The 27,627-nt window shown below is 40.3% G+C and overlaps 1 protein-coding gene across 5 annotated transcripts in view; it reads left to right on the plus strand.

Moving 5' to 3' along the window:
- celf4 (CUGBP, Elav-like family member 4) overlaps positions 1 to 27,627 on the plus strand; it is a 167,020-nt gene that overhangs the window by 130,481 nt on the left and 8,912 nt on the right. The window contains exons 3-13 of one of the 5 annotated variants that reach the window (XM_047347446.1): positions 3,566 to 3,614; positions 14,929 to 15,057; positions 15,741 to 15,820; positions 16,187 to 16,327; positions 17,033 to 17,171; positions 18,538 to 18,690; positions 19,005 to 19,115; positions 23,183 to 23,248; positions 23,633 to 23,713; positions 24,826 to 24,969; positions 26,792 to 26,992. In XM_047347446.1, the coding sequence (XP_047203402.1) occupies positions 3,566 to 3,614; positions 14,929 to 15,057; positions 15,741 to 15,820; positions 16,187 to 16,327; positions 17,033 to 17,171; positions 18,538 to 18,690; positions 19,005 to 19,115; positions 23,183 to 23,248; positions 23,633 to 23,713; positions 24,826 to 24,969; positions 26,792 to 26,919 (1,221 nt within the window). In that variant the 3' untranslated portion in view covers positions 26,920 to 26,992. The remainder of the gene's footprint in view (positions 1 to 3,565; positions 3,615 to 14,928; positions 15,058 to 15,740; positions 15,821 to 16,186; positions 16,328 to 17,032; positions 17,172 to 18,537; positions 18,691 to 19,004; positions 19,116 to 23,182; positions 23,249 to 23,632; positions 23,714 to 24,825; positions 24,970 to 26,791; positions 26,993 to 27,627) is intronic. The other 4 variants (XM_047347450.1, XM_047347448.1, XM_047347447.1 and 1 more) reach the window with 4 other exon arrangements.

Below are 27,627 nucleotides of genomic sequence, written 5' to 3' on the forward strand. Positions count from 1 at the left end.
TATCTATCTATCTATCTATCTATCTATCTATCTATCTATCTATCTATCTATCTATCTATCTATCTATCTATCTATCTATCTATCTATCTATCTATCTATCTATCTATCTATCTATCTATCTATCTATCTATCTATCTATCTATCTATCTATCTATCTATCTATCTATCTATCTATCTATCTATCTATCTATCTATCTATCTATCTATCTATCTATCTATCTATCTATCTATCTATCTATCTATCTATCTATCTATCTATCTATCTATCTATCTATCTATCTATCTATCTATCTATCTATCTATCTATCTATCTATCTATCTATCTATCTATCTATCTATCTATCTATCTATCTATCTATCTATCTATCTATCTATCTATCTATCTATCTATCTATCTATCTATCTCATTTAATATCAGATCAGTATCACATCACTGCTCCCATGCATGCTTGGTTGCATTCATTTGTGATAGTGTTTGTTTGTGGACGGGCCAAGCTTATGAGCCAAAACAGGTGTGTCTAGTTATGTCAGCTCACCCAGTTATGCTTGTTTGTATGAGGAGATTCTGCATACATATGTATAAATGCATGGACCCCAGTGTCTTTTGTGTGTAATTTTATGCACATTTGGCATAAGATTTTAGAAAGCTTCTCCTGCTCAATGCTGCCATCTGGCTTTGGCAAGCACCAATGCAGATCTCCTCGAGGGAGCCATCCAGGCGAGTCAGCGTCTGCCTTTAACAACTGTTTTGGGATCGGCCGTCAACTGGGCTGGTGCTAACTCACCCCATTATGAGCAGGATGATAAAACTGACCTTGAAGCAGTTATGGGCCTTGGGATAATGGAAACCCACTGATAGAGAGCCCATGAAACACCACTCGGGCTTTGGTGACAAAAGAAAATAATGGTTTAACCACATCGCCACGTTCTGAGCGGTATTTAAAATTTTATTAGCGGACGTTTTGCACACTGGTGCTCAACTAGCAGTGACGAATTAAAGGATTCACCGACGTATCTATAATAACTGTAATTCTGCATTTTAGGAATGAAGACTTATGGTTTTAATAAAACCAGAACTAACTTTATATTATTTTCTTTTAGTGTATTCTCCCACTGTGAAATTAAAATAATACAGTCATCTCCATCATGGACTGCAGGCTGAAATCTGCACTTGCATAAAATAAAAAAAATAAAAAAAACGAACAGTGGAGAAACACAAGTAGGTCAGATTGAGGCCATACCATTTGTATGGGTCATGGTAAAATTGCTCATATGTATGCAGGTTTATAGTCCCCCTGGGAGCATTGGGCTGACCTTGTACCGTACTCTGATCTATGTCCTCATCTCCCCCCATGCCCTCTTTTCCTCATTCCTCCTTCTGTCTTTCTTTCCTTTTTTATCACCACATTTCCCTCTCCTCGAACACCTGCCTCACACACAATCCACCACTACCTAATTCTTTAAATGTGTTCTCAGTTTGTCATTTATGACCCCCACTGATGACTTCTTTTACTTGCACGTTCTCGCTCTTTACCCATTTTTAACTCCCCTTGTCCATTTTCCTTAAACCCACTCATCCATTTTTCCATATCAACAGTCAGTCTAATAAATAATGCATCACAGCACATTAAAAACATTAGTAGGGTTCTCTTGGCCGTCAAAGAAAGGGAGGAGACGAGGGAATGCTTTAAATAAGCATTGCGGAGTAAGATCAAATTTGATACGCACTGCAGAAGAAGGGTGAAGGTCCGTGCCACAATATTCAGCCCCGCGCAGAAGAATTTTGCCTTTGGAAAAAGCTTACAGACTCATAACGATGATGATTTTATCTGTAAACTCAAAGGAAAGTTAATTAACGGTTTGCAAAACAGATTCTGCATCGCAGTAAAAATTAAAAAAAACTACAACCTTTTTCTTTTACCTTTCATCCCTCAGATTTCACCATCCTCTCCTCTCCTATACTCTCCGCCTTTCCTCCTCCTCTCCCTCCATCCCTCCTGGCAGCGTGGCGATTGGCATTATTAAAAATTGATTGGCGGAGAGCGTTTAGCAGGGTGGCGAGGCGGAGAGGGAAATTTTGACAGGCAGGAGTGAAATGAAAGGAGAGCCTCGGCGGACATAGTGTGGAAAGGTCTCGGTGGGGGACAGAGAGTGTGTAGATGTGTGTGTATGTAACTACTAAAAGAAGATTGGCCTGGACATTTTGTAGTGAGAACCAGCAGTTTGAAAACTAAAGCATGAGGAGTTTATACTGCAGCTCCTTGCTCGTACCTCTTTAACTTTTTCTACTGGCGCCGGAATAGCCCCCCCCCCCCCCCCCCCCCCCCCCCCCTCCACTTTACGACCCTGCCCCGACCCACATCAGACACTCACGCTTGCCAGACTCGACTGTGCTGAGAGGCTGTGACTGACATCTCTCTCTCTCACTATCTGTCTCTGGGCCAGATTTACTAAACTGGACAGCATGGACAAAAACAGCGCAGCAACATTTACTAACATGCGCAATAAGATCAGAAGTGCAAAATAACACCCGCTGTCCAGTTAACACGTTTCATAAATATGCAGTAGCCTACTGGGCTCAGCGCAATGTTGTCAAATTCTGGGAGGAGCTATGAGGAGCCAATAAATATGTAATAGATATGTTTATTGAACACATGCAATGTGCGTCACATTGAAGCTATGCGCCCCCATGAAGCTATGAATGTTAGCAACTAACTAGCAACTAACACTGCACATAACCTGGAACACACAGGTGTTCCAGGTTATGTGCAGTGTTATGTGCCACCACCATGTTCACATGGTGAAACATGGTGGTGGCAGCATCATGCTGTGGGGATGTTGTTTTTCCGGCAAGGACTGGGCAGATATTCAGAGTTTAAGATGAAAGGAGCCAAATACAGAGAATCTTGGAAGGTAACCTCTTACAGTTAATGGATACGCCTAAACATAAAAAGCTGTGCTAGAATGCCCAGTCAACAAATGACCCACATTTAGTGTCTGGCAAGACTTGAAAATGGTCATTTACAACCTCTCCCTATCCATTCTAACTGAGCTTGAGCTATTTTGCAAAGAGGGCAGATATTTCAGTCAGAGTCATCTCTAAATAGACTTTCATGTGAATAATTATGTGTTTCTGTGATAATTTTACTTTGTCTGTGAATTTATATCGATATTTAACAGAAGATCCACACTGAATTATGGCACACATGTAACTCTGCTGACCCATGGTTATCTCTCCACCATCCTCTCTCTATCATTCCTGTCCTCCCGCTGCTCATCCAATTTCTCCAAACCCCCCACCCCCTTCATCTCAGATCAAATAATATTTCCAGCCCATATTCCCAACCAGCTACTCCCCAGTGGCTAAAGTGCTGCAGCTCTGGAGATTTTCAATACACTTAAACCGTAATTTGTTTGAGTCACTCTACGAATGTTGTATCGAGAGAAATGTAAAAGCATGCACCGCTACATGATGCTAACTGATCTATTTTTCTCTTCTTTCCCTCTGTCTTCCTTCCTTTTTCTATTTGTTCTCTCTCGCTCCTTTTTTCTCAAACTGTCACAGATGAACAGACCAATCCAGGTGAAGCCAGCAGACAGTGAGAGTCGAGGAGGTAGTGTATACCCTTCCTTGCTTCTTTTTTTTTTTTTCTTCCACCCTCTCTTTCCTGTTACTCCAACCATGCTGCCTGCGTACATCAGCTTCACCATTATCTGTCCCGATAAGACGACGGCCAGCGCCTTGACGCGGGCTGACAGTCTCTGGCTCGGACCCTCCAGTGCTCAGAAAGAATTATGTAAACAGATCTCTCACCTTGGCCAGCTCAGCCTGCAGCTCCCATCTATCGTCATACGCATGCGTGCACATATAGAAAAGCACAACCCTTGTCGTGCGAGAAAACAAAGTTGCCTCCTCTGTCAAACATCTGTTAAAATCTGTTCTAAACAAAGCAAAACCTACGTGACTCATGTAACAGGTTTGCATCAGTCCAGCGAAGTGCAGATTAGAAGTCCTGAAGGAATAAAAGAAGATGTATATTCTGGTATTTTTTTCAAGCACGGGGTTTATTGAAATGGCTTAAAGGAAATTTTATATGTCATTCGGCGACCCACTCTTGACATCAATCACAGGGCTGCACGAGATAAGACTGAACCCATCTTTTTGTCCAGCACATTTCAGACCTTCAAGTGGTTAATATAATTGGCAACAAAATGATTTTCTATCCACAAGTAAGAAGGTGGAAAAAACAGCAATAGAACATGGAAGCGGCTAAAGCCTGATTTGCAGCAAAGGTCTATAGGAGAGAGAGGTGTTATCCTGTAAAGAAAATAACCTTTAAAGAAAGGATGAGAGGCTGTGCAACATCCTCCTCTATTTGGTCTGCCGGGGGGGGGGGGGGTACTGAGCAAGCGTGAGGATACAAAGAGCCAGTAGCACAAGACATGCACACGCTTCTGTACAGGAGGTCTATCTGTTTCTGTACAGATGTCGTTCCCTCGCGTCTCTCATCTGTTCTCCATGCTGTAAAGTTTCAAAGCTAAACGCTGCACGACAAGGGCATAACAATACACAGGAAGGAAAGAAATCTGAAGTACAGTATCAGGCAGAACTGTTCATACCAACTAAACATTTTCACCTTGTGTTGCATTTTAGCCACACGCTTTGTTGTATTTTATCTGGATTTTATGTGATAGGAATGCAAAGTACAGCATGATTGTGAAGTAGAAGGAAAATGATTCATGGTTTAAAAAACATCTAAAAAGGTGTGGCTGCCCCCTTTACACTGATACTCCTCATCATAAAACCATAAAATCCACAGTAAACTTATTATTTTTATTACTATTAGTAGCAGTAGTAGTAGTGGTAGTAGTAGTAGTATTTAGATTTTCTAGGAATCTTTTAACCTTAAGTGCTTACTGGTCAGCCAGCCTATTTGTAAGAGTCTAATTGGATGCTTTGACTTTGATTTTGAAAGACTATCCAAAACGTGTTGGTTAATTGGTTTCTCAACTCTTCATGTGCTGCTGGAGCTCCCATATTTAGAGTTGTGTGTTCCTCCTAAACTGCATTAGGACAAATTGTATCAGAAACCTTTGGATTTTTTGTTTTAAAAAGTTTAAAAATCATGTATCCTGGATGTATTAACGTCACAATTCTGCACTACTTTGTGTTGGTCTATCATTTAAATCCCAATAAAATAAGGTTCAAGGGATAAATGAAGAAAACACTTTTGCAAAGGACTGTAAAATTGATACTACTCAGATGGGAAAATATGACTGAAAACATATTGTTGTCAACAATTACTTGGTGCAGTTGGCCAAAACGGGGGCACATTTTAATAATCTGAAGGTGGATAAACTAATCACTAGAATTCATCATATAGTCTAAACAATAAATGCAAATGAATGAATCAATATAGATTAGGAATGCAAATAACTGATACAGAGCATCATTTAAAGATAGCACAGCATCATGAATGTGTAAATCTATGACGATTAAAGTAAGCACTAGAGTCTACAAGTTTATTGCCACCTCGGTGAAAGGCTTTGTTTGCACTGAGTCAAGAAAAACTGACATTGCTTAAATAGATATTTGTTTACTGTCCTGTCTAACAGGATGCTCAGGGAAATTCTTATTTCCTTAATGTCCTCCCCAACCAATACGATTTGAATTTTGCTCAGGTCAGATGGGTAATTGACCCAAAGTGGGTTTTAATGATGCATTTGAACACATTTTTCCAGGGAGGAATGATAATACAACAAGCAACTTAAATGAATCTCCAAAAATAGGAATTACAGTTTAGAATTACACATACAGACTCAAATATAAACATAATGTTTACCCCCCTGTAAAATTTGGATGAATGTCATTTAGCAAGCTGAAGAGAAATTAAATCACACATTGATCACTATCCTGGCTTAATTCAGGCTGAATATTTGACCACATTAAGCTTCTGGATTAGCTCCAACTAAACTTAAAAAGTATGCTTTAAAGCGTGGTCTGTGCAAGAAAGCCAATCAATTTAAATTACCTTTACCAAATCTGATAAGAAGAGGGGTCACACATTTGGCCAGAAACCTGCCTGAAGCTTGCTAATGGCTACAAAAAGAGAGTGGTTGTGCTGTGATTTGCTAAAGGACTTTATCCAAATATCTGGGTGTGAACGTGCTTGCATGTATGTGTGTGTGTTTGGGGGGTGGAATCATATAGTACTGTGTAATTGCACATAGTACTGTGTAACTCCAAGAAATCTGGAGGCTATTTTTCTGCCCCTTTCTTTGCTGTATTTGCTCCGCAAGTACAACTTAAGTTTGAAAAAGTGAATGTTTAAGTTTAAATAATAATATATAATAAGCTTGTAAAATAAATGAAATATTAATTGTAAAATGCTACAAAAATCTACAGGTCAATTGGGTTACAGAAGAATTTGAATGAAGCATACGGTCACTGGAACTATTTTTAGTACCTAAGATTACCTACCAGTACCAGATAGACACTTTATCTGCTTCACACGATAACAGAAGAATCAAATCAAAGATAATACACACTAAGGAAAAACAAGGCACAGTTTATTGTAAGGAACTGCTAGGAATGTATTTGTAGGTATTTATGTTTTGATGCTAAATGTTTTGGGAAAATGAAACTTTCTAATTAAAACCTTTTGACTGTAAAGCAGCAGAAAGCATCACGTTTGTAAAAAAGGACCTTGAAGCTGATAGTACTGTGATTAAAAAGAATTACTGGAAAAAGTAATAAAATTAGACACCTTTTTATGTGTCTTAGTAAAGCTTTGGTAAACCCGCTCACTCCAGCTGGAGACCAGGAGGATGCACTGACTTGGACTTTCTGTATGTGTGTGAAAAGTGAACTTATGTAATAGTTAGATTTTTCCATACATTTTCCACAAAGATGCTGAGGAGTCAGACCTTTCAAGATGTTTGTGCACATGTCTGCATGGGTGTGTGTCTTCCAACTGTGATGTGTGGTGCACTCTTGTAAACACTCGCCGTACCAACCCACCCCAGCCGGTGCAAGGCCAGAACACAGATTAGTCTTGTTGACTTGGCAAGGACACCCTGTTAAGCACAGGCAGAGGGGGAACGGACCCTTAGCACAACCTGCGTGCACACACGCTCACACCGTAGGCACCCACGGAGATCCACATCTGCACACGTGTTCATTTGCAGAGCATGTTTACAGGCAAGTGCTCTGAGGCTCATTAATCTCCAAACATATACATCCATTCCCACAAATCTGAGTTTATGGAATGTAAGAAAAGACAACAGCCCTGCATTTTAACACATCTGCTATACCTGGGCACTTTTTCCTTCAAAGTCTCACTCAGCGACTCGACTACACAATCAGATGATGCCACTGAGGAGCTGGAGCTCGAATTTAGACCAATAAAATTTGCACATATAAAACCCAAGAGTGATTGATTTGACTTGTATCATATTACAGGAGCATCTCAATAAATTTCAATATTATTAAAATTTTTAAACAATTCAGTTCAAAATATGATTACACTAATATATACTTTCATAACACATCACTGTGTGTTGATTGAAATTTCTATTAATTTTGATGATAACTGCCTATGTAAACCCAAAATATTGAAAAAATACTTTTTCAGATAAGTATGTTTATGTCATGTACAGTAAATGCACGTGATCATTGCTACTTTTGTATTAATTAGTACATCAATGCTGTGTGGCATTGAAGTCATCCGCCTTTTACTCTGCCAAAGTGTTAAGGAATCCCAGGTTACTCTAATAGTGGCCTTCAGCTCCTCTATATTGTTGGCGTTTGTGTCTCACAAAAGCTAACAATATAGGGGGTGGGGGGTACTTTAAGCTCTAACTTGAGTCTTCCTAAACACTTAAATGTGCTTTGCTTTGCAATCTTCTCAAGGCTGTGGTATCCCCTGTTCCTTGTGTACCTTTTTATACCATACATATTCTTTCCACTCAATTTTCCTGTACTATTATTAGATTCAGCAATGAGAACAGCCAGCTTCTTTACCATTGGCCTTTTGTGGCATTTTGACTGTCTGCTTGACAACTATCAGGTCAGCAGTTCCCCCTGATTGTGTAGACCATAACAACATTTCAATATAAAAAGCCTTTTTTATGGTTTACATAAATTCAAATTTTCTAACCACCTGAGTTTTTGGTGGGGTTCAATAGCTGTTAGCCATAACCTTTAAATTCAATTCAGTCAGTCAGTCATTTTCTACCACTTATTCCATAGTGGGTCGCAGGGAAGCGGGTGTCTATCTCCAGCAGTTTATGGGCGAGAGGCGGGGTACACCCTGGACAGGTTGCCAGTCCATCGCAGGGCAACACACAAACAACCATGTACACACTCATTCACACACCTAAGGGCAATTTAGAGAGACCAATTAACCTAACAGGCATGTCTTTGGACTGTGGGAGGTAGCCGGAGTACCCGGTGAGAACCCACGCATGCACAGGGAGGCCATGCTTCTTGCTACAAGGCAACAGTGCTACCAACTGCGCCACCATGCAGCCCTCAATTCGATTCAGTTTTATTTAAAGTGCGCCAATTCACAACACATGTCGTGGTACATACATTCCAATTAACCTTAACATAGAACAGTGCAGTCAGATTCAGTTATTTATTCAAATTGGATAAAAAGTTTTTCTATCTAAAGAAACCCTGCAAATTGCATCGAGTCAGAGACTTGTAGCACTCACTCCTCCTGGATGAGCATGTAGCGACAGTGGAGAGGAAAAACTCCCTTTTAACAGGAAGAAACCTCCAGCAGAACCAGGCGCAGTGTGAGTGGCCATCTGCCACGACCGACTTGGGGTTTGAGAGAACAGAGCAGAGACACAAAAAAGAACACAGAAGCACTGATCCAGGAGTACTTTCTATGGGAAGGAAAAGTAAATGTTAATGGATGTAGCTCCTTTAGTGGTTTCATCTAGAAAGAAAGAACAGATAAACTCTGAGCCAGTTTTCAAGGTTAGAGTCTGAAAGAGAGCACATACAGTTAGTCACAGTAAAAGCTCAGTCAGTGGCTATGTCTAGGAGAGAGAAAGGGTTAAACACTGAAAGACAGGGCCATGTGTATCATCGGTAGAAGGTGAGCATTAAATTGTTGCCAACAGAAGCTTGGATGATGCCCCCCTCCAGGAAGGTGTCACAGGTAGATACAGAGTCAGGCCAGGTGTAGCTTCTAGGAAGAAAAAAGAGAGAACATAAAGTTAAAAGCTGAAATAACAGCAAATAATGCAAAATTGGAGAGTAGTATGAGAATGTAGCGAAGAGAGTGAAAGTGGTCATTATGTCCTCCAGCAGCCTAAGCCTATAGCAGCATAACTACAGAGATAGCTCAGGACAGCCTAAGCCACTCTAACTATAAGCTTTATCAAAAAGGAAAGTTTTAAGCCTAGCCTTAAAAGTAGACAGGGTGTCTGCCTCACCAACTAAAACTGGGAGCTGGTTCCACAGGAGAGGAGCCTGATAACTAAAGGATCTGCCTCCCATTCTACTTCTAGAGACTCTAAGAACCACCAGTAAATGAAGTGCTCTGTTAGGAACATATGGAACAATCAGATCTCTGATGTATGATGGAGCTAAATCATTAAGGGCTTTATACAGGTCCTTCTCAAAATATTAGCATATTGTGATAAAGTTCATTATTTTCCATAATGTCATGATGAAAATTTAACATTCATATATTTTAGATTCATTGCACACTAACTGAAATATTTCAGGTCTTTTATTGTCTTAATACGGATGATTTTGGCATACAGCTCATGAAAACCCAAAATTCCTATCTCACAAAATTAGCATATCATTAAAAGGGTCTCTAAACGAGCTATGAACCTAATCATCTGAATCAACGAGTTAACTCTAAACACCTGCAAAAGATTCCTGAGGCCTTTATAACTCCCAGCCTGGTTCATCACTCAAAACCCCAATCATGGGTAAGACTGCCGACCCGACTGCTGTCCAGAAGGCCACTATTGACACCCTCAAGCAAGAGGGTAAGACACAGAAAGAAATTTCTGAACGAATAGGCTGTTCCCAGAGTGCTGTATCAAGGCACCTCAGTGGGAAGTCTGTGGGAAGGAAAAAGTGTGGCAGAAAACGCTGCACAACGAGAAGAGGTGACCGGACCCTGAGGAAGATTGTGGAGAAGGGCCGATTCCAGACCTTGGGGGACCTGCGGAAGCAGTGGACTGAGTCTGGAGTAGAAACATCCAGAGCCACCGTGCACAGGCGTGTGCAGGAAATGGGCTACAGGTGCCGCATTCCCCAGGTCAAGCCACTTTTGAACCAGAAACAGCGGCAGAAGCGCCTGACCTGGGCTACAGAGAAGCAGCACTGGACTGTTGCTCAGTTGTCCAAAGTACTTTTTTCAGATGAAAGCAAATTCTGCATGTCATTCGGAAATCAAGGTGCCAGAGTCTGGAGGAAGACTGGGGAGAAGGAAATGCCAAAATGCCAGAAGTCCAGTGTCAAGTACCCACAGTCAGTGATGGTCTGGGGTGCCGTGTCAGCTGCTAGTGTTGGTCCACTGTGTTTTATCAAGGGCAGGGTCAATGCAGCTAGCTATCAGGAGATTTTGGAGCACTTCATGCTTCCATCTGCTGAAAAGCTTTATGGAGATGAAGATTTCGTTTTTCAGCACGACCTGGCACCTGCTCACAGTGCCAAAACCACTGGTAAATGGTTTACTGACCATGGTATCACTGTGCTAAATTGGCCTCCCAACTCTCCTGACCTGAACCCCATAGAGAATCTGTGGGATATTGTGAAGAGAACGTTGAGAGACTCAAGACCCAACACTCTGGATGAGCTAAAGGCCGCTATCGAAGCATCCTGGGCCTCCATAAGACCTCAGCAGTGCCACAGGCTGATTGCCTCCACGCCGCATTGAAGCAGTCATTTCTGCAAAAGGATTCCCGACCAAGTATTGAGTGCATAACTGTACATGATTATTTGAAGGTTGACGTTTTTTGTATTAAAAACACTTTTCTTTTATTGGTCGGATGAAATATGCTAATTTTGTGAGATAGGAATTTTGGGTTTTCATGAGCTGTATGCCAAAATCATCCGTATTAAGACAGAAAAAGACCTGAAATATTTCAGTTAGTGTGCAATGAATCTAAAATATATGAATGTTAAATTTTCACCATGACATTATGGAAAATAATGAACTTTATCACAATATGCTAATATTTTGAGAAGGACCTGTATATGAGGAGGAGAATTTTAAATTCTGTTCTGGATTTAACAGGGAGCCAATGATGGAAAGCAAAAATAGGAGAAATATGATCTTTCTTTTTCAATTTTCATCAGAACTGTTGCTGCAGCATTTTGGATCAGCTGAAGGCTTTTAATTGCAATTTGTGGACATCCTGATAATAACGAATTACAATAGGCTGGCCTTGAAGTAACAAATGTATGGACTAGTTTTTCAGCGTCACTCCTGAATAAGATATTTCTAATTTTGGCAATGTTCCGGAGGTGAAAGAAGGAAATCCTAGAAACCTGTTTAATATGGGATTTAAATGACATGTTTATCCTATGATGCCTTATAATTTTATCTATTGGAAGCATTTATATAGTGAAGAGAACTGGCCCAAGCACTGAACCCTGTGGTACTCCACAGTTAACCTTGGAGTTGAAAAAGATGATTTATCATTTACATGAAGAAACTGGAATCTGTCAGATAAATACGATTTGAACCATCGTAGTGCTGTTCCCCTGATCCCTACAGCATATTCCAGCCTCTCTAAGAGAATATTGTGATCGACTGTATCAAATGCAGCACTGAGATCTAACAGGACAAGCACAGACACAAGTCCATTTCAAAAATAGTACTTTTCGTGTAATGAATTGATATGACTTTCTACCACAGCTTTTTCTTCCATTTAATTTTCCATTAATATGCTTTGATACAGCACTGTGTAAACTGCCAGCTTCTTAAGCAATGACCAGAGGCTGTCATTATAATCATTAAAACACATCAATAGCAAATAAACAAATGCAATTAAACAAATATATCACTCTATATGTGATGAATATATATGAGTTTCACTTTTTGAAATTAATGAATGAAATAGATCAGATTTTCGATTATATTCTTATTTATTGAGATACTTATGTTATTAATATGTACCTGTGTATTGCTCTTTTCTTTTGTTTTTAACACTTGTAAGTCACATTGTAAGTAATCTCTCTATGAAGAAGTTGGTTGTATGTCTTCATAAACTAAAGAACTATTCAAACTAATTGGCAGTAAGAGTAAAAAGCTTTTGTTTGTTTGGGTTGGTCAGCTTTTTCAGGAAACAGCTGTTTTACTTAAACATTTTACTCAAACTGATAGTGTTGAAACTATGCAGTTGTTACAAAAAAGATGTAAATTTCCTTGCAAATCTTGCATTAAGGTAGCCATAAACTGTACTCAAGCTTATCTTTGACTTGCTGAAACATTAGCTTGTAGTTTTTGATCCGCAATCAATAATGATGCTTTGTGGAGAAACTTGTGAGTTCTACACAAAGTAAGATCCGAGGGAGAGATGGTACAGCTGAACTTAGACTGCAGCTTGATTTGAGCCCTGAGGACAGGAACACCAACGCATCTGTCTTTTCCCCTGCCTGACTCCTACGACATGTGAAATGTCTTATCTACAGGAAGTAGGATCTTCTGATTCTAAGAAAAAAATGTCAGATTCATGTGACAGGTTCCGGCCATAAAATATAACGTGTTATTTTAGTTTCTTTCTCCCTTTTATTAAAGTTTTAAAAGAACCTGTGCTAAAGCTGTTACCTGCATGTTGCAGACAGGAAATTATCTCTCAAAGCAAAAGGTCTAATATACACTGTCTAAGCTTCAGAAAAGAGCTTTTTTCCCCTTTGATTTTTGGTGTGTGTTATTGTTCTAGTAGTATTATATAATGTAAAAACAGCAGGAGCACCTACCCAGATCTCAATACTTTCCACAGTGAAAAGCAATGACCAATGAAAAGTGAATAACCAACAACATTAAACCACGGCCAGAAGTGGAAAGAGGGAAGTTTTGCGCAGCCTGTATGTGCTGTAGCATTATTACCAGCAAGAAGTCCAGATGGTACAAAGCAAGGTTCTGCAGATGAAGTCCACAACTAATTGAATAACTGCAGCATTTATTTACTCTGGTGCAGGCTATCATACTGGCCTCTTCAGATGTGGTGTTGCTGAATGGAAGTGAGTTTTCAACCAATGACAACATTTTTCTTGAAAAATCCCTTGAAGGGATTAGACACACTGCTACAAAGCCTTTACAAACACACACAAACACACACATACACACACACACACACAGTTGAAAACAGCTGCAAATTACCAGCAGAGTTGGTTTTAAAAAGCAGTGGGGCAAAACACCTTTAAACAACTTTCATTGCTCATTTGTTAACTGCTGAATGATAATGGTACAAGGACTTTCAAGTAAAATGGCATTAGTGATTGTGAAATCTGTTATTTAATTAGTATTTGTATATTAGGTCTTATAAATATTTAAACTGACCAACTATTTTTACTGCACTGCTCTGTTTTAGGTGAAGGTTCAGCATTAGTAAAATTCTCTACCCCATCACACTACTACTTTGTCTTTTCAGAGGCATAGAAAGACACACTGCTTTAGGTAAATGAATTAAATGTCTTCATTCATACAAAAAAGAGTGAAGATGTTAATTATACTAGGCCTGTATTGGAACAATGTAGCACTGAAAAAAAAAAAAAACACCAAAGAAGGAGGTGTGAAGAATGCACTTAATGCTTACTTTTGATGTGGATGACATGCTTGGAGTTGAAGGTTACTTTAAAAGTGGGACTTGCATCATTGTTTTTAAATAACTGCAGATTGAGTGTCTGCACACAAATCCAACAAACAAAACAACAAATCCAATAAAACCGCTTACAGTGATATGGGATAATACATTTTCTTTTTAAAATGCCGTGTCTCTCTACTAAAAGAAATAAACTATTTTTGGGGCCCCAAAACCCAAGGGACTGGAGCTAACGCTCAGGTACGCCTTTGCTGAAGTCCATGTCAGCTTACCCATCGGATGCTGTAGCATTTAAAATTTTCCAACAATGTCCAACTAAGTCAGGCTGCCAAAACTTTATCATTTTTTGAAAAACTCTGTAGCATAAGCCTGGCAACTCTGAGGACCAGCACTACTATGGAACTGGCAAAAGTGCTTCTCGAAGGTCTAAGCAATGGCCAAATAAAAACCTTACTTAATCCCATGCTAGACTATGCAGAGGCTCTGTCGTCACCAATGAAGATTTACTTACCTCTGGATGCTTCAACTGATGACAGCTAAATCCACTTTATGCGTTTTTTCAGCTAATAATTATGTAACCACCTGGGGACACTCGTTAACTCTGTATAGGGCATTGAATTTCCATCCCTAGATGGCCAGGCAATTAATAAAAATACATTAAACAGGACAGTGATGTCATGTCAAAACTCTGTCCTGATGCAGGTGAATGCTGTTAATATTAATTTTATCCCAATACACAACCACTTTACTGAATGGGGATAAATCATAAGTGACACACATAGGTGTGACAGCATTTGATGTTTTACAAGATTTGCTTCATTTCTTCATATTCAGACCCACTTAACATAGTGGGTCACATAAGAAGACAAGAAGTGTGACCGCAGTGGATGGACTACTTTATCTCCAACGCTATAGCATTTTAACTACAACTATATGTTGTATTTGCTGAATTATGTAATGCATGGACAACATGTGTGCTGGTGCATTACCTCCAGTATCAAAGCTGATCTATTCTAGGCCCATTACTAAACCTCGCTTTGATACTTTTTGAATGTATTCCTAAGGCTTCCATCTAAAGGCATATCTGATCCTCTGATCATGACCTTCTTTCCCTTTTTTTAGAAGACAGAAAGCTCTTTGTGGGCATGCTTAACAAGCAGCAGTCAGAAGATGACGTGCGGCGCCTGTTTGAGTCATTTGGCAGCATCGAGGAGTGCACCATCCTCAGAGGTCCTGATGGAAACAGCAAAGGTAAAGTTTGCAGCTGTGCACAACTCTTTCACAGGTTTCTGAACAGAGTCTATTATGTGACTTTGTAAGATTTGTTTTTATTACTCTTCATTTCTTACCTCCCTAACACCGAAGAGGGCTTTTTTACAACTGTGAAAAGACATGTCACATAAACAGTTGTTTAATTTTGCAAATTTGAACACTGATGAGCCTCATTAACCTTGAATCTTTTTAACCACCAGGTGTCCTGGTATAAAAAAACGATCCTTTTAAAATGCTGTCAGGGTGCCCCACAAGTTCACTGGATAAAGTTCATCAGTGGGTTCAGCAGCCAATCAATGAGGTCCGATGATAGCTGAGCTTGATGATTACAGTGTGCTTGATCATTCGGATTCCTTCATGAAGCTCCATTAAAAGGCTTCATCAGCTAGCTTACCCAGCTGGGTTTGCTCAATAATTACTGTGAACATGATAATTCAGATTCATCAGTGACACTTGTCAGTTTGAAGTAGCATCACAATGCTGCAGATCCCAGACTTGTTAATTGGGCCAAAGTGGATTTTTTTTAGCTTGTCAAGCTTCCAATACAAGAGTCACGAGTGTTACGAAATGTTAGGACTGTAATCCTAATGGGTTTTTTGTGTTGTTACTAGAAATTTTGTTGCTTTTGCTTCTCACTCCTCTCCCTGTCTTTTTTTCTTCAGGTTGTGCGTTTGTAAAATACTCGTCTCATGCTGAAGCTCAGACAGCCATCGGTGCACTTCACGGCAGCCAGACAATGCCTGTGAGTATCCAGTAACTGTGAAAAGAAAGAGGGTGTGAGAGAAAAACAAAGAAAGAGAGTAAGTGAGAGAGTGGTGAGTCACGCAGACACATGAGTCAAATAGCGTTTAATTGCCTTCTTAAAGTTAAGTTATACTTTATTATTCCCAAGGAGGAGATTTGTCCTTTGGATGTAACCCATCCTAAATTCACTCAGAGGAGTGAGCACCAACTGTAGTTCTGAGGCCATTGCTTTGGCAAGAGACATAAAAGCTCATGTGTGTGCAGCATGGGTGTGCAAGTACAAATTCAAGCTTATGTCCCATGTCAATCGAACCACACTAACATGTCCTCCTGGGTGTATGTGTGTGTGTGGGTGGGCGTACAGGGTGCCTCGTCCAGTCTGGTGGTAAAGTTCGCTGACACGGATAAGGAGCGCACCATCCGCCGCATGCAGCAGATGGCTGGTCAGATGGGCATCTTCAACCCCATGGCCCTGCAGTTTGGAGCCTATGGAGCCTATGCTCAGGCAAGGGTCACACATATATGTACACACACACACACATTGTATATTTTTGTATTTTGTTTTTATTTTGGTTACACTGGATTTTGTTTTGGGGTATCAGAGTAAAGGGGCTGAACGGACATGCATGTCACCCTTTTAAATATTTTGACTTGTAAAAACATTTGCAAACCATGTATCATTTTCATTTTTCTACCGAAACACAATTAATTGCACTTTTGTGATATATATATATATATATATATATATATATATATATATATATATATATATATATATATATATATATATATATATATATCACAAAAACTCTATATAATCCCCAAAAAATACACCGAATTTGAGGTTGTAACGTGGCAAAATGTGAAAAGGTTCAAAAGCTATGTATAGTTTTGAAAGGCAGTGTAAATATCAAATGATGTCAGAAGAGGAAATGGAGGTCATGTCAGATTTTCACTCTAGTCCTAAAACACAGAAACTTGGTTTGGGGAATAGATATTCTATAAGAATCAATATCTGGTTTCTACCTAATAGCCTCTTTTTCTTGTCTCTGTGCTGTACCTCATTTCACTTTATAGCCCTACTTCTTCCTTTTATCTGTCTTTCTCATCTCAGTGACCTCACAGGCAGCGGTATTCCTTTTATTACTCTCTGCTCTGCTTTCTAATCCCATCTCCTCCTCCTCCTCCTCCTCCTCCTCCTCGCCTGCAGGTGCAGCAGCAGGCAGCGTTGATGGCGTCTGTAGGACAGGGGGGCTACCTTAGTCCTATGGCAGCCTTCGCAGCAGCCCAGATGCAGCACATGGCCACCATCAATGGCCTCCCTGGAGCACCGCTGACCCCCACGTCAGGTAATAGTGGTGGAGATCAAAGGTTAAAAGACCACGGGGAATAGCTACCATGGAAGCAGCATTCATAGCAGCACTGACAATATCGGCCATTTTCTGAAGCACATGAAAGTGTTCACAAGCTAAAAAGAACTTAAAATTTATTCGTAGTAATACTGAGTTTTTACTTCATCCATCCATATTCTATACCCGCTTCTTCCGTACAGGGTCGTGGGGGAGCTAGTGCCTATCTCCAGCAGCCTACACACGAGAGGCGGGGTACACCAACATAACAACACAGAGACACACAGGACAAACCACCATGCACACACCAATTCATACCTAAGGGCAACTGAGAGAGACAAATTAACCTAACAGTCATGTTTTTGGACTATGGCCAGAGTACCCAGAGAGAACCCACGCATTCACAGGGAGGACGGGGACATTCTTGCTGCAAGGCAACAGTGCTACCAACTGTGCCACCGTGCAGCCCCAATTTTACTTAATTCTAGGAAAATAAAAAGCAAAATTAGGTAGAAGTATTAGCTGCATATTTTACTGGAAGAAAAGCAACGAATAAGACAGGGGCGCTTATTCAAAGGGAATCATAGAGACAAATAAAAGTTGATGTAATAAATAATTTTGATTTGGCTATCATAGTGAACGAGATGTGATCACATCATTACCAGACGATGTAACCCCAGGTCATCTAAAAACTATGATCTGCCTATTTCCTAGCTAGAACTGGTAAATATGTTTCTTCCTGATAAGGACTCACTTTGAAAGCTAACTAAGAAATAAAAAAGAATGCAAAGAATGGCATCTTGGGGTCACCATAACAACAACTTATTTTGTGGCTTGTTACACATCTTTATTGAAGGTGCCAACAATTGTGGAGGGAGCTGTAGTTGTAAGTGTAAATATATTGTCTCTGAAACATTTACCATCCAGTTTTGCAGTCTAACTTGATTCCTAAAAGCCCTGGTTGATCACTAGAATGGAGAAATACAGTTGCAAGAAACGGAGTCTTTCAGATTTAAACTGAGACATTTTAACAATGAATAAAATCCATCGTAATTAGTTTTGAATGCATTGACGTAAATTAATAGAATTCCAAGTATCTAACTGTGGCTGGCTTGATGTCAACAGTTTTCACTGCTCTGCAGGATTATCTCAGCTATTCAGGTCTAATGGTTGTTGTGTAACCCTGAGGGTCATACACGGCAAAGAAATCAGCCCTGACATTTAGTGTCTTCCCCGGTCCACTGGACCAGCCCCTCTGACATTTACGAGAGTGAATAGGTGGCTGGTCAAAACAAAACTTTTTCATCGTGTCTCGTCTACGGGAGAAAAAAACCCACAATGTTTGTCAATGTTTGTGTGATTGCAGGTGGCAGCACTCCCCCGGGCATCAGCGCCCCCACAGTGACCAGCATCCCCTCCCCAATCAGCGTCAATGGTTTTACTGGCATGCCACCACCCCAGGCAAATGGGCAGCCACCAGCAGAAGCTGTCTTCACCAACGGGATTCACCATTACCCCGGTAGGTTTGAACATCTCTGGAACATGTATTAAACACAAGAAAAAAGTCACAGAAACAGTAAAATACTTTTTTATGTTTTTAATTTTGCTCCACGACATCAAATCTTTATAGATACAAATCAATTAAAGTGTGCATGGTGCCAGTTTGCATAGAGCAAATGAATGCCCAGGGAGAATGGCGAGGAGGTGATCCTCTCTTTAACGTTCTGATGGTGTAAATATACTCTTGTGTCATGAGCTCTGGCCAGTGTTTCTGTGAGGAGATAGAAGAAGAAAACTCTGTCTGCTCTTTTCTTTACGCTCTTGTCTCCGCAGTGTTGCAGGAGGTGGTTTTTAGGGAGGACTCAGAAAAAAACAGCTTGGGCGTGGCCCCACGGAGTTGTTTTGGGGTTCAGGGTGGCTGCTTCCTCTCCTCTCTCTCTGAAGGTAGCGACCCCGCCTCCCACCACCACCACACACACACACACACCCACCCGAACAACCACCTTCCCCCCACTCTCAACCTTGCTTGCTTCTCATTTGGGCTTTAAACGACCTGAAAGATTTGAACCCTAAATATTTGTTTTAGATCTTATCAAATCTGTGGAGAAAACCGTTAGAGGGATTCTAAACTCTGAATGTGTCGGAAAGATTTGTTTTATGCAGAAAATATCATTGGGCTGATAAATTTGACTGTAATTCTTGTTAGGCCTCTAAGTTGATGCTTTTATGAACTCGAAATCATCTTTTGATGAAGATTTCCCAATTTGTTTCACAAAAACAACATAAAAGTAAATGAAATGAGTTTCTAGCCTCATAACTTGTACAGTGCCTTGCAAAAGTATTGACAGGGTGTATCTGTGTGAAATCTAACCTGAGTATAAAAACAGCTGTTGGGTGAAGGGCTCAGAGGGTTGTTAGAGAAAATTGGTGAACAAACAACATCATGAAGATGTCAGGGTTAAAGTTGTGGAGACATTTAAAGCAGGGTTAGGTTGTAAATCAATACCCAAAGCTTTAAACAGAGCACTGTTTCACTCATGAAAATGGAGACCAAAACTGATCTTGAGTGACAGGCTGGGCAAGGATAGTGTTAATCTGAAAAGCAACCTACAGGTAACAGGTAGCCTTGGTATCTATGGCGGAACTGTAGAGATCCACAGCTGATGTGGCAAAATTTGTTGACAGGACAACGTTCAGACATGCACTCCAGAAATATGGCCTTTATGGGAGAGTGGCGAAAAGAAAGCCATTGCTGAAAGAAGTCGTGTTTGGAGCCATGTAGAGGACACAGCAAACTTAAGGAAGAAGCTGCTCTGGTCAAATGAAACAAATAATAAACAGTTTGATGTTTATGCAAAATACCATGTATAGAGAATAACTGACAAATCAGTTCACCCTGAACATACAGTCTCCTTGGCAGTGGCTGCATAATGCTGTGGGGTTGCTTTTCTTCAGCTGGGCCAAGAAAGCTAGTCAGAGTCGATTTAAGGACAGATGGAGTTAAATAGAGGGCAATCTGTTAGAGGCTGTGACAGACTTGAGTCTGGGGTGGAGGTTCCACAACTATAAACACACAGCCAGAGCAATCATGGAATGGTCTAGATCAAACTATAGTCATGTGGCAGAATACCCAGTCTAAATTTAATTGAGAATCTGTTGCAAACCTTGAAAATGGCTGTTCAAAGATCATCTTAATCTAATCAAACTGAGCTTGAGCAATTTTGCAAAGTGGGCAAAGGTTTGAGTCTGAGCCATACTTTTTAGATTTGTTTTTGTGCAAAATGTTGAAAATCATTTTCTTTCCATTTTGCAACTATGCAAGACTTTGTGTTGGTCTATCACATAAGATTTCAATAAAATACAAGTTTGTGGTTCTAACAAAACAAAATGTGCAAAATTTCAAGGGGCACTTCTGCAAGTCACGGTATAAAGAAATGAGAAAATATCCTTCAAATGTGAAATTCAAAGAAACTTTAAATAGTTAATGTTTTGAATGTTTTAACAAGTAGAAAGTTACAGTGAGGGCCTTTCATGTTTTATGGGCTCGAAAGGGCAAAAATGTGATCTTGCTCTTTCACAAACTGTGACCTGAGAGTCACCTTTGCCTACTGGCCCCGAGCAAAATAACGCATCACAAGTTGAAAAAGAAGGCTACTATATGATTTCACACTCTGTAACTTTATAGAGCTTTATTTTATCCCTCACCTCTGTTCTTTCCTTAAGGCCATTTGTGACTGTGTTTCAGTGTTGCTGTCGGTTCACAGTGTGTTCGATATTTCTTGGCTGTTTCGAGTGATATCAGGTTTATCAGTGTGTGTCTCTGTGTGTGTCCTCTCAGTGGTGGTGTACTCTGTATGCATGCGTTATATGTGGAGACGGGCAGGCATAAACCGCGAGGAAGTATTTCGACAGCATGCTGTCTCTCTACAGGTCCTTCTCAAAATATTAGCATATTGTGATAAAGTTCATTATTTTCCATAATCTCATGATGAAAATTTAACATTCATATATTTTAGATTTATTGCACACTAACTGAAATATTTCAGGTCTTTCATTGTCTTAATACAGATGATTGTGGCATACAGCTCATGAAAACCCGAAATTCCTATCTCACAAAATTAGCATATTTCATCCGACCAATAAAAGAAAAGCGTTTTTAATACAAAAAACATCAACCTTCAAATAATCATGTACAGTTATGCACTCAATACTTGGTCGGGAGTCCTTTTGCAGAAATGACTGCTTCAATGCGGCGTGGCATGGAGGCAATCAGCCTGTGGCCCTGTTGAGGTCTTATGGAGGCCCAGGATGCTTCGATAGCGGCCTTTAGCTCATCCAGAGTGTTGGGTCTTGAGTCTCTCAACGTTCTCTTCACAATATCCCACAGATTCTCTATGGGGTTCAGGTCAGGAGAGTTGGCAGGCCAATTGAGCACAGTGATACCATGGTCAGTAAACCATTTACCAGTGGTTTTGGCACTGTGAGCAGGTGCCAGGTCGTGCTGAAAAATGAAATCTGCATCTCCATAAAGCTTTTCAGCAGATGGAAGCATGAAGTGCTCCAAAATCTCCTGATAGCTAGCTGCATTGACCCTGCCCTTGATAAAACACAGTGGACCAACACCAGCAGCTGACACGGCACCCCAGACCATCACTGACTGTGGGTAATTGACACTGGACTTCTGGCATTTTGGCATTTCCTTCTCCCTAGTCTTCCTCCAGACTCTGGCACCTTGATTTCTGAATGACATGCAGAATTTGCTTTCATCCGAAAAAAGTACTTTGGACCACTGAGCAACAGTCCAGTGCTGCTTCTCTGTAGCCCAGGTCAGGCGCTTCTGCCGCTGTTTCTGGTTCAAAAGTGTCTTGACCTGGGGAATGCGGCACCTGTAGCCCATTTCCTGCACACACCTGTGCACAGTGACATGTTTCTACTCCAGACTCAGTCCACTGCTTCCGCTGGTCCCCCGAGGTCTGGAATCGGCCCTTCTCCACAATCTTCCTCAGGGTCCGGTCACCTCTTCTCGTTGTGCAGCGTTTTCTGCCACACTTTTTCCTTCCCACAGACTTCCCACTGAGGTGCCTTGATACAGCACTCTGGGAACAGCCTATTCGTTCAGAAATTTCTTTCTGTGTCTTACCCTCTTGCTTGAGGGTGTCAATAGTGGCCTTCTGGACAGCAGTCAGGTCGGCAGTCTTACCCATGATTGGGGTTTTGAGTGATGAACCAGGCTGGGAGTTTTAAAGGCCTCAGGAATCTTTTGCAGGTGTTTAGAGTTAACTCGTTGATTCAGATGATTAGGTTCATAGCTCGTTTAGAGACCCTTTTAATGATATGCTAATTTTGTGAGATAGGAATTTTGGGTTTTCATGAGCTGTATGCCAAAATCATCCGTATTAAGACAAAAAAAGACCTGAAATATTTCAGTTAGTGTGCAATGAATCTAAAATATATGAATGTTAAATTTTCATCATGACATTATGGAAAATAATGAACTTTATCACAATATGCTAATATTTTGAGAAGGATCTGTATTTCGATGTACGTCGGCACCTCATAGCAACAGATGTCTTCAGTGCTGTGCATTTAGCTTCATACAGAAAATTGTTAGTAGGATTTGCATGATAGGGAGTATTGTCATTTTGTTTCTTTTCCTGTGGTGAAAATGGAGTCATGTCTTGTTTTTTTTTTTTTTTTGCCTCTTACTCCTTCAAAGTCTTACTTGTTTTCAAGAATTATGAACTAGAGCTACTTTGCCTATTGGAGGAACATAAACTGAAAAGTTTTGGACACACTGAAAGAAAAGTAAGCTGCCTCTAACCTCCTTGTCTGTTGTCCTTCTCCTTCGCTCCCCTTGTTATATTTTTCTCCTGCCTTACTCCGTGCCCTCTCTTGCATCTACATTCTCCATCCGTCTCTCTGCCTCACCTCTTTCCCCCCCTGCACACACCTCCACCCATCATCCTCCTCTCTCTCTCCCATTCCTCCTCCCTCTCTTTTTCCCACTGAAGCAGCTCAAAGTCCCACTGCAGCCGATCCTCTCCAGCAGGCTTACACAGGAGTCCAGCAGTATGCAGGTCTGTCTGTCACTCTGACCACAGAGCTGTGTCTGTCTGCTTGTCCGCGTGCGTGGATGAATGCAAGTTTGTATCTCAGACCAAAAAAAATAGGGGGGGGGGGGGGGGGGGGGGGGGTAACAAGATGAAAAGATGGGAGAGAGCACTCCTGTGTTCAAATTAGAATTTTCATCATGTAACATTCAGTCTTTCAGTCTAACTGGATCCGTTTATTCTCTCCCAGGCTGTGTTAATGCAACACGTAGACTCCATTGTGTATGCTATCTGATCAATTGCTTGCTGTGCTCCTGCATATATCACATTGTTTGTATGTATTCAAGTGTGCGCTGTAGTCATGACTGCTATCTGATCCGCGGCGTGTGTGTGTCTGTGTGTGGGTCTCAGCAGCCTACCCCGCCGCATACGGTCAGATCAGCCAAGCCTTCCCCCACCCTCCACCCATCATTCCACAGCAGCAACGAGAAGGTAACACACACACAGTAGATTTAATTTTGTTTTGCTCTTCTTTTGAATTTCCAGGCTGGTTTTATTGCATTTTTCTTCATTTTTGAATGATTCAAGCAGCAGTAGTATTTTAGTTTGGATCAACAAGGAGAGTCTAAAAGCCACAGTTTCGTTTTTCAAAATTTATGGCAAATAATTAAAAAATTTGAAAGGTCTTTAAAATTTCAATTTAAAACAAAGTAAAAGGATGAAAAAAAGAGTACCTCAAACATTGCTGTAAACCTGCTTATTTAAACCTAATGACCCCAAGGAGGAGCAGGATCATGTCTGGGACCTTACTGCCCTCTTGTGGAAATAATAAAAACCACTCCAATTCACCATCACAGATTCTGCCTTTTTTAAGCCTTTAGTAAATTGATAAATGAAAACTAAAATATAAAGATACAGTAGATGACTGTTCTATTTGTGGCCTTTAAAAGTGTTTGAAATTACCATCAACTGATCACAGCACACAGAGATGAACTAATTATGTATTAGAATATAAGGAAAGACAGCTGCTTTACTAAATTTCAGTAAAAATGTTTTGATAATCTCACAGAAAACAGGCTGGATATTTTGTTTTTTTTTATTTATTTTTACATAAAGAATGTCTGGTGTAAAACAAACAGTGAATGAATGGGGAAGCACCTTACACCCAATGTTACTTATAGTGAAGAATCTGTGATCCTGTTTCTCTCTCGAGATATTAGTTAGTGTTATTATGAACTCTTGAAAGACCAGGAAGTTTAAAGGAAAAATCAACTAAATGTTTCGTCCAGACAAAAAATTAGGCAGCTTTATATGTCTGTCATACTCCCCAGACCTGAAAACTAAAGATAGCGTGAGGGCTGAGCTGAAGAGAAAAGAGCATAGGAGAGGACCCAAGACTCTGAATTATTTCACCTAGTGATTAAATGTTCATATATAAAGTAATTGTGTATTCTTATTGTTTCGACTGGATCTTCTCCTGTCATGGTCCCTCTTTTAACTTTACGCTTTTCTCACACTCTGTCCCTCCTTCTCAATTCTCCTAACCCACCCTTCAACCGTCTCTCCTCTTTTTTTGGTGTCCCCCGCTCACTGTTTCCATGCAGGACCAGAGGGTTGCAACCTGTTCATCTACCACCTCCCTCAAGAGTTTGGGGATGGAGAGCTGATGCAGATGTTCCTGCCTTTCGGTAATGTCATCTCCTCCAAAGTGTTTGTGGATCGGGCGACAAACCAAAGTAAATGCTTTGGTGGGTAAAAATGAACAGAATCAAAAGATATATTGGTTACTGTTTACTGATTATTCTTTTTACTAAATGTGTGTCAACCTTTTCTTTCTTTCCATTTAGAATGAATACAAAACAGAACACTTTGCTGTAGTTGTGCAGAAAAGCATGTATTAAAAATATATATTTTATGTTTATTCTTACTGATGCTTAATTTTAAAGCTCACATGTTTTATATCTGTATTTAGATGTCTTTTTATGTGTTCTTTGTGACATCCAATACAAACGTGTGAGCTTCATCTCTACTGGGAACATTCAAAGATACACAATTATTGTCTCACTTAATCACTGACAGTGTTGGCAAGTTTTAAATGAATGGTGGAGAATGTTTGATGCAACCCATTAGCAAATCAGCTTTTATTCATTAATATTACGCAACATGAATGTGCTAAGATGAGAGCTATGAAGCTTTCGTGTTTGATTGAAAGATAATGTTAAGCTATTGTTGTTGCCATTGTGTTATGTTGCATTGCCTTGCAAAAGTATTCAAACTCCTTGAACTTTTTCACATTTTGTTATGTTATAATCAGGAAGTTCTATGTATTTGTCTGGAATTTTATAGATCAACACATAGTTGTACAGAAATGTTAAGTGGAAGGAAAATGATTCAAAAAAATTGTTCACATATAAAAATCTGAAAAGTTTGACATGAAGTCCATACATGTTGCTACAGCTTCAGCAGCAAGTCATTTCTGGTATGTCTCTAACAGCTTCGCTGTTCTAGAGACCGAAATTTGCACTTAATTTTATTGCGGCATAGCTCAACTCAGATCTTTCAACATCCCTTTTTAAGCCTAGCTAAAGATTCTCAATCGGATGTAGGTCTGGACTAGGCCATTCTAGCAAATTAAACCGTTTCATTGTAGCTCTGGTTGTATTTTTCAGACTACTACTCTGCTGGAATGTAAAGATCTGGCCCAGTTTGAATTCTTTTGTAGCCTGTTGTAGTTCTTCCAGTATTTTACTGTATCTCGTGCCATCCATCTTTCCATTAACTCTGACCGGCATCACTGTCCCTGCTGAAGAAAGGCATCCATACAGCATGATGCTGCCACCTCCATGTGTTGCAGCAGGGATGTTGTACTCAGGGTGATGCACAGTGCTCATGTTCAACCACATTTAGTGTTTTGCATGTGGTCCTATCTGACCTGAACATGTCGGTATCACCTACTTTTAATTAGGGCTTATTAAGGTTTTTTTCACAGTGGCTTTCTTCTTAACACTCTTCCATAACAGCCATATTGGTGAATTACACAGCTAACAGTTGTCCTGTCAACAAATACTGACAGCTGAGCATTGAACATCTGCAGTTTCTCCAGAGGTACCATGAAACATTTTTCTGCTTCGCTGACTAATGCTCTCCTTGCCCAGCCTCTTAGTTAAGGTTTTATCTTTGTGCCATACTCTTTCCAATCTCGAATGATGGATTGAACAGTGCTGCGAGATGTCCTGGATATTAGTTAGGGGTATCAGAATAAGGGGCCTGAATGCAAATGCACATCAAACCTTTCAAATGTTCAATGCATACAAACACCTTTGCAAGGCATTGTGCATGTATTGAGTTTTTAAAGAATTTGATAGTTAGTTTAAGCTTCATGTATTGTCAATATTATGAATATCCAAAATCAAGGAGATGTTCTCTCTTCAGGATCAGAATTCCTATTTGAAAAATTTATTTTAGTACTTCTAACCCAATACTCTGTATTGCCTGATAAGCCCCAGTTGTCCTTGCATCTTTATCTAACAACACCATCCTCTGTATCTTCCTTTTGGCCTAACCCCACAGGGTTTGTGAGCTTCGACAACCCAGGTAGTGCCCAAGCTGCCATCCAATCCATGAACGGCTTCCAGATTGGCATGAAGAGACTGAAGGTCCAGCTCAAGAGGCCAAAGGACGCCAACCGCCCCTACTAGCCCTCCTCCCCTGCCCCAGCCGGCCACCGCCACTGTGGCAGGCGGGGCAGCCGCTGTCAAGAGGAAAAGACAGGTCAGGTGTCACTTGAGCCTAATAACTGATTAACTGAACCATAGTGTGCACAACTACTGCAATATTAAACTGGAAAACGTTCCAATGGCAATCCCATTTATGGCGCCGCCTGATGTGTTTTCCATAACTTTTTATGTAAGCCATAAAACACTCGCAGGCACCTGCCTGATCATCTGTAAAATGCTTGTAAAGATTAGTGAAGTCACACTCCTGTGCAGACAGCTTAAGAATATATTTGGTAAGGTTATGCTAATGTGGCTCATATAGGACTTGGCAGGTATGAGTGAGAAAATGGTTTTGAAAAGAGAGAGCATTTAAAATATGCAAAACCTTTTCACTAATCTATAAATTTAAAGGCCTTCGAATGGTTTAAAAAATAAAAAAGGTGATTTAAGATTCTCCTTTTTTCTATATTATAAAAATCAATGCCCCCTGCAAGGTTTCTGATATTGAAAATATATTGGGTCTTCAGTTTTAACATCAGTTAAAGATAAACAAAAGCTGTAGAGGCATTTCCCTACACACCGCCTCCTCTGTTTGCAGAACATCTTTACAGTATGTGACCCTGCATGTTACCCTGTAGGTAAAAGATAATTGGTAAATGGTTCAGCGTGTTGCGCAGAGAAGGAAATGGT

Source organism: Girardinichthys multiradiatus, chromosome 20, assembly GCF_021462225.1.
Source record: "Girardinichthys multiradiatus isolate DD_20200921_A chromosome 20, DD_fGirMul_XY1, whole genome shotgun sequence".
Classification (NCBI taxonomy): Eukaryota; Metazoa; Chordata; class Actinopteri; order Cyprinodontiformes; family Goodeidae; genus Girardinichthys; species Girardinichthys multiradiatus.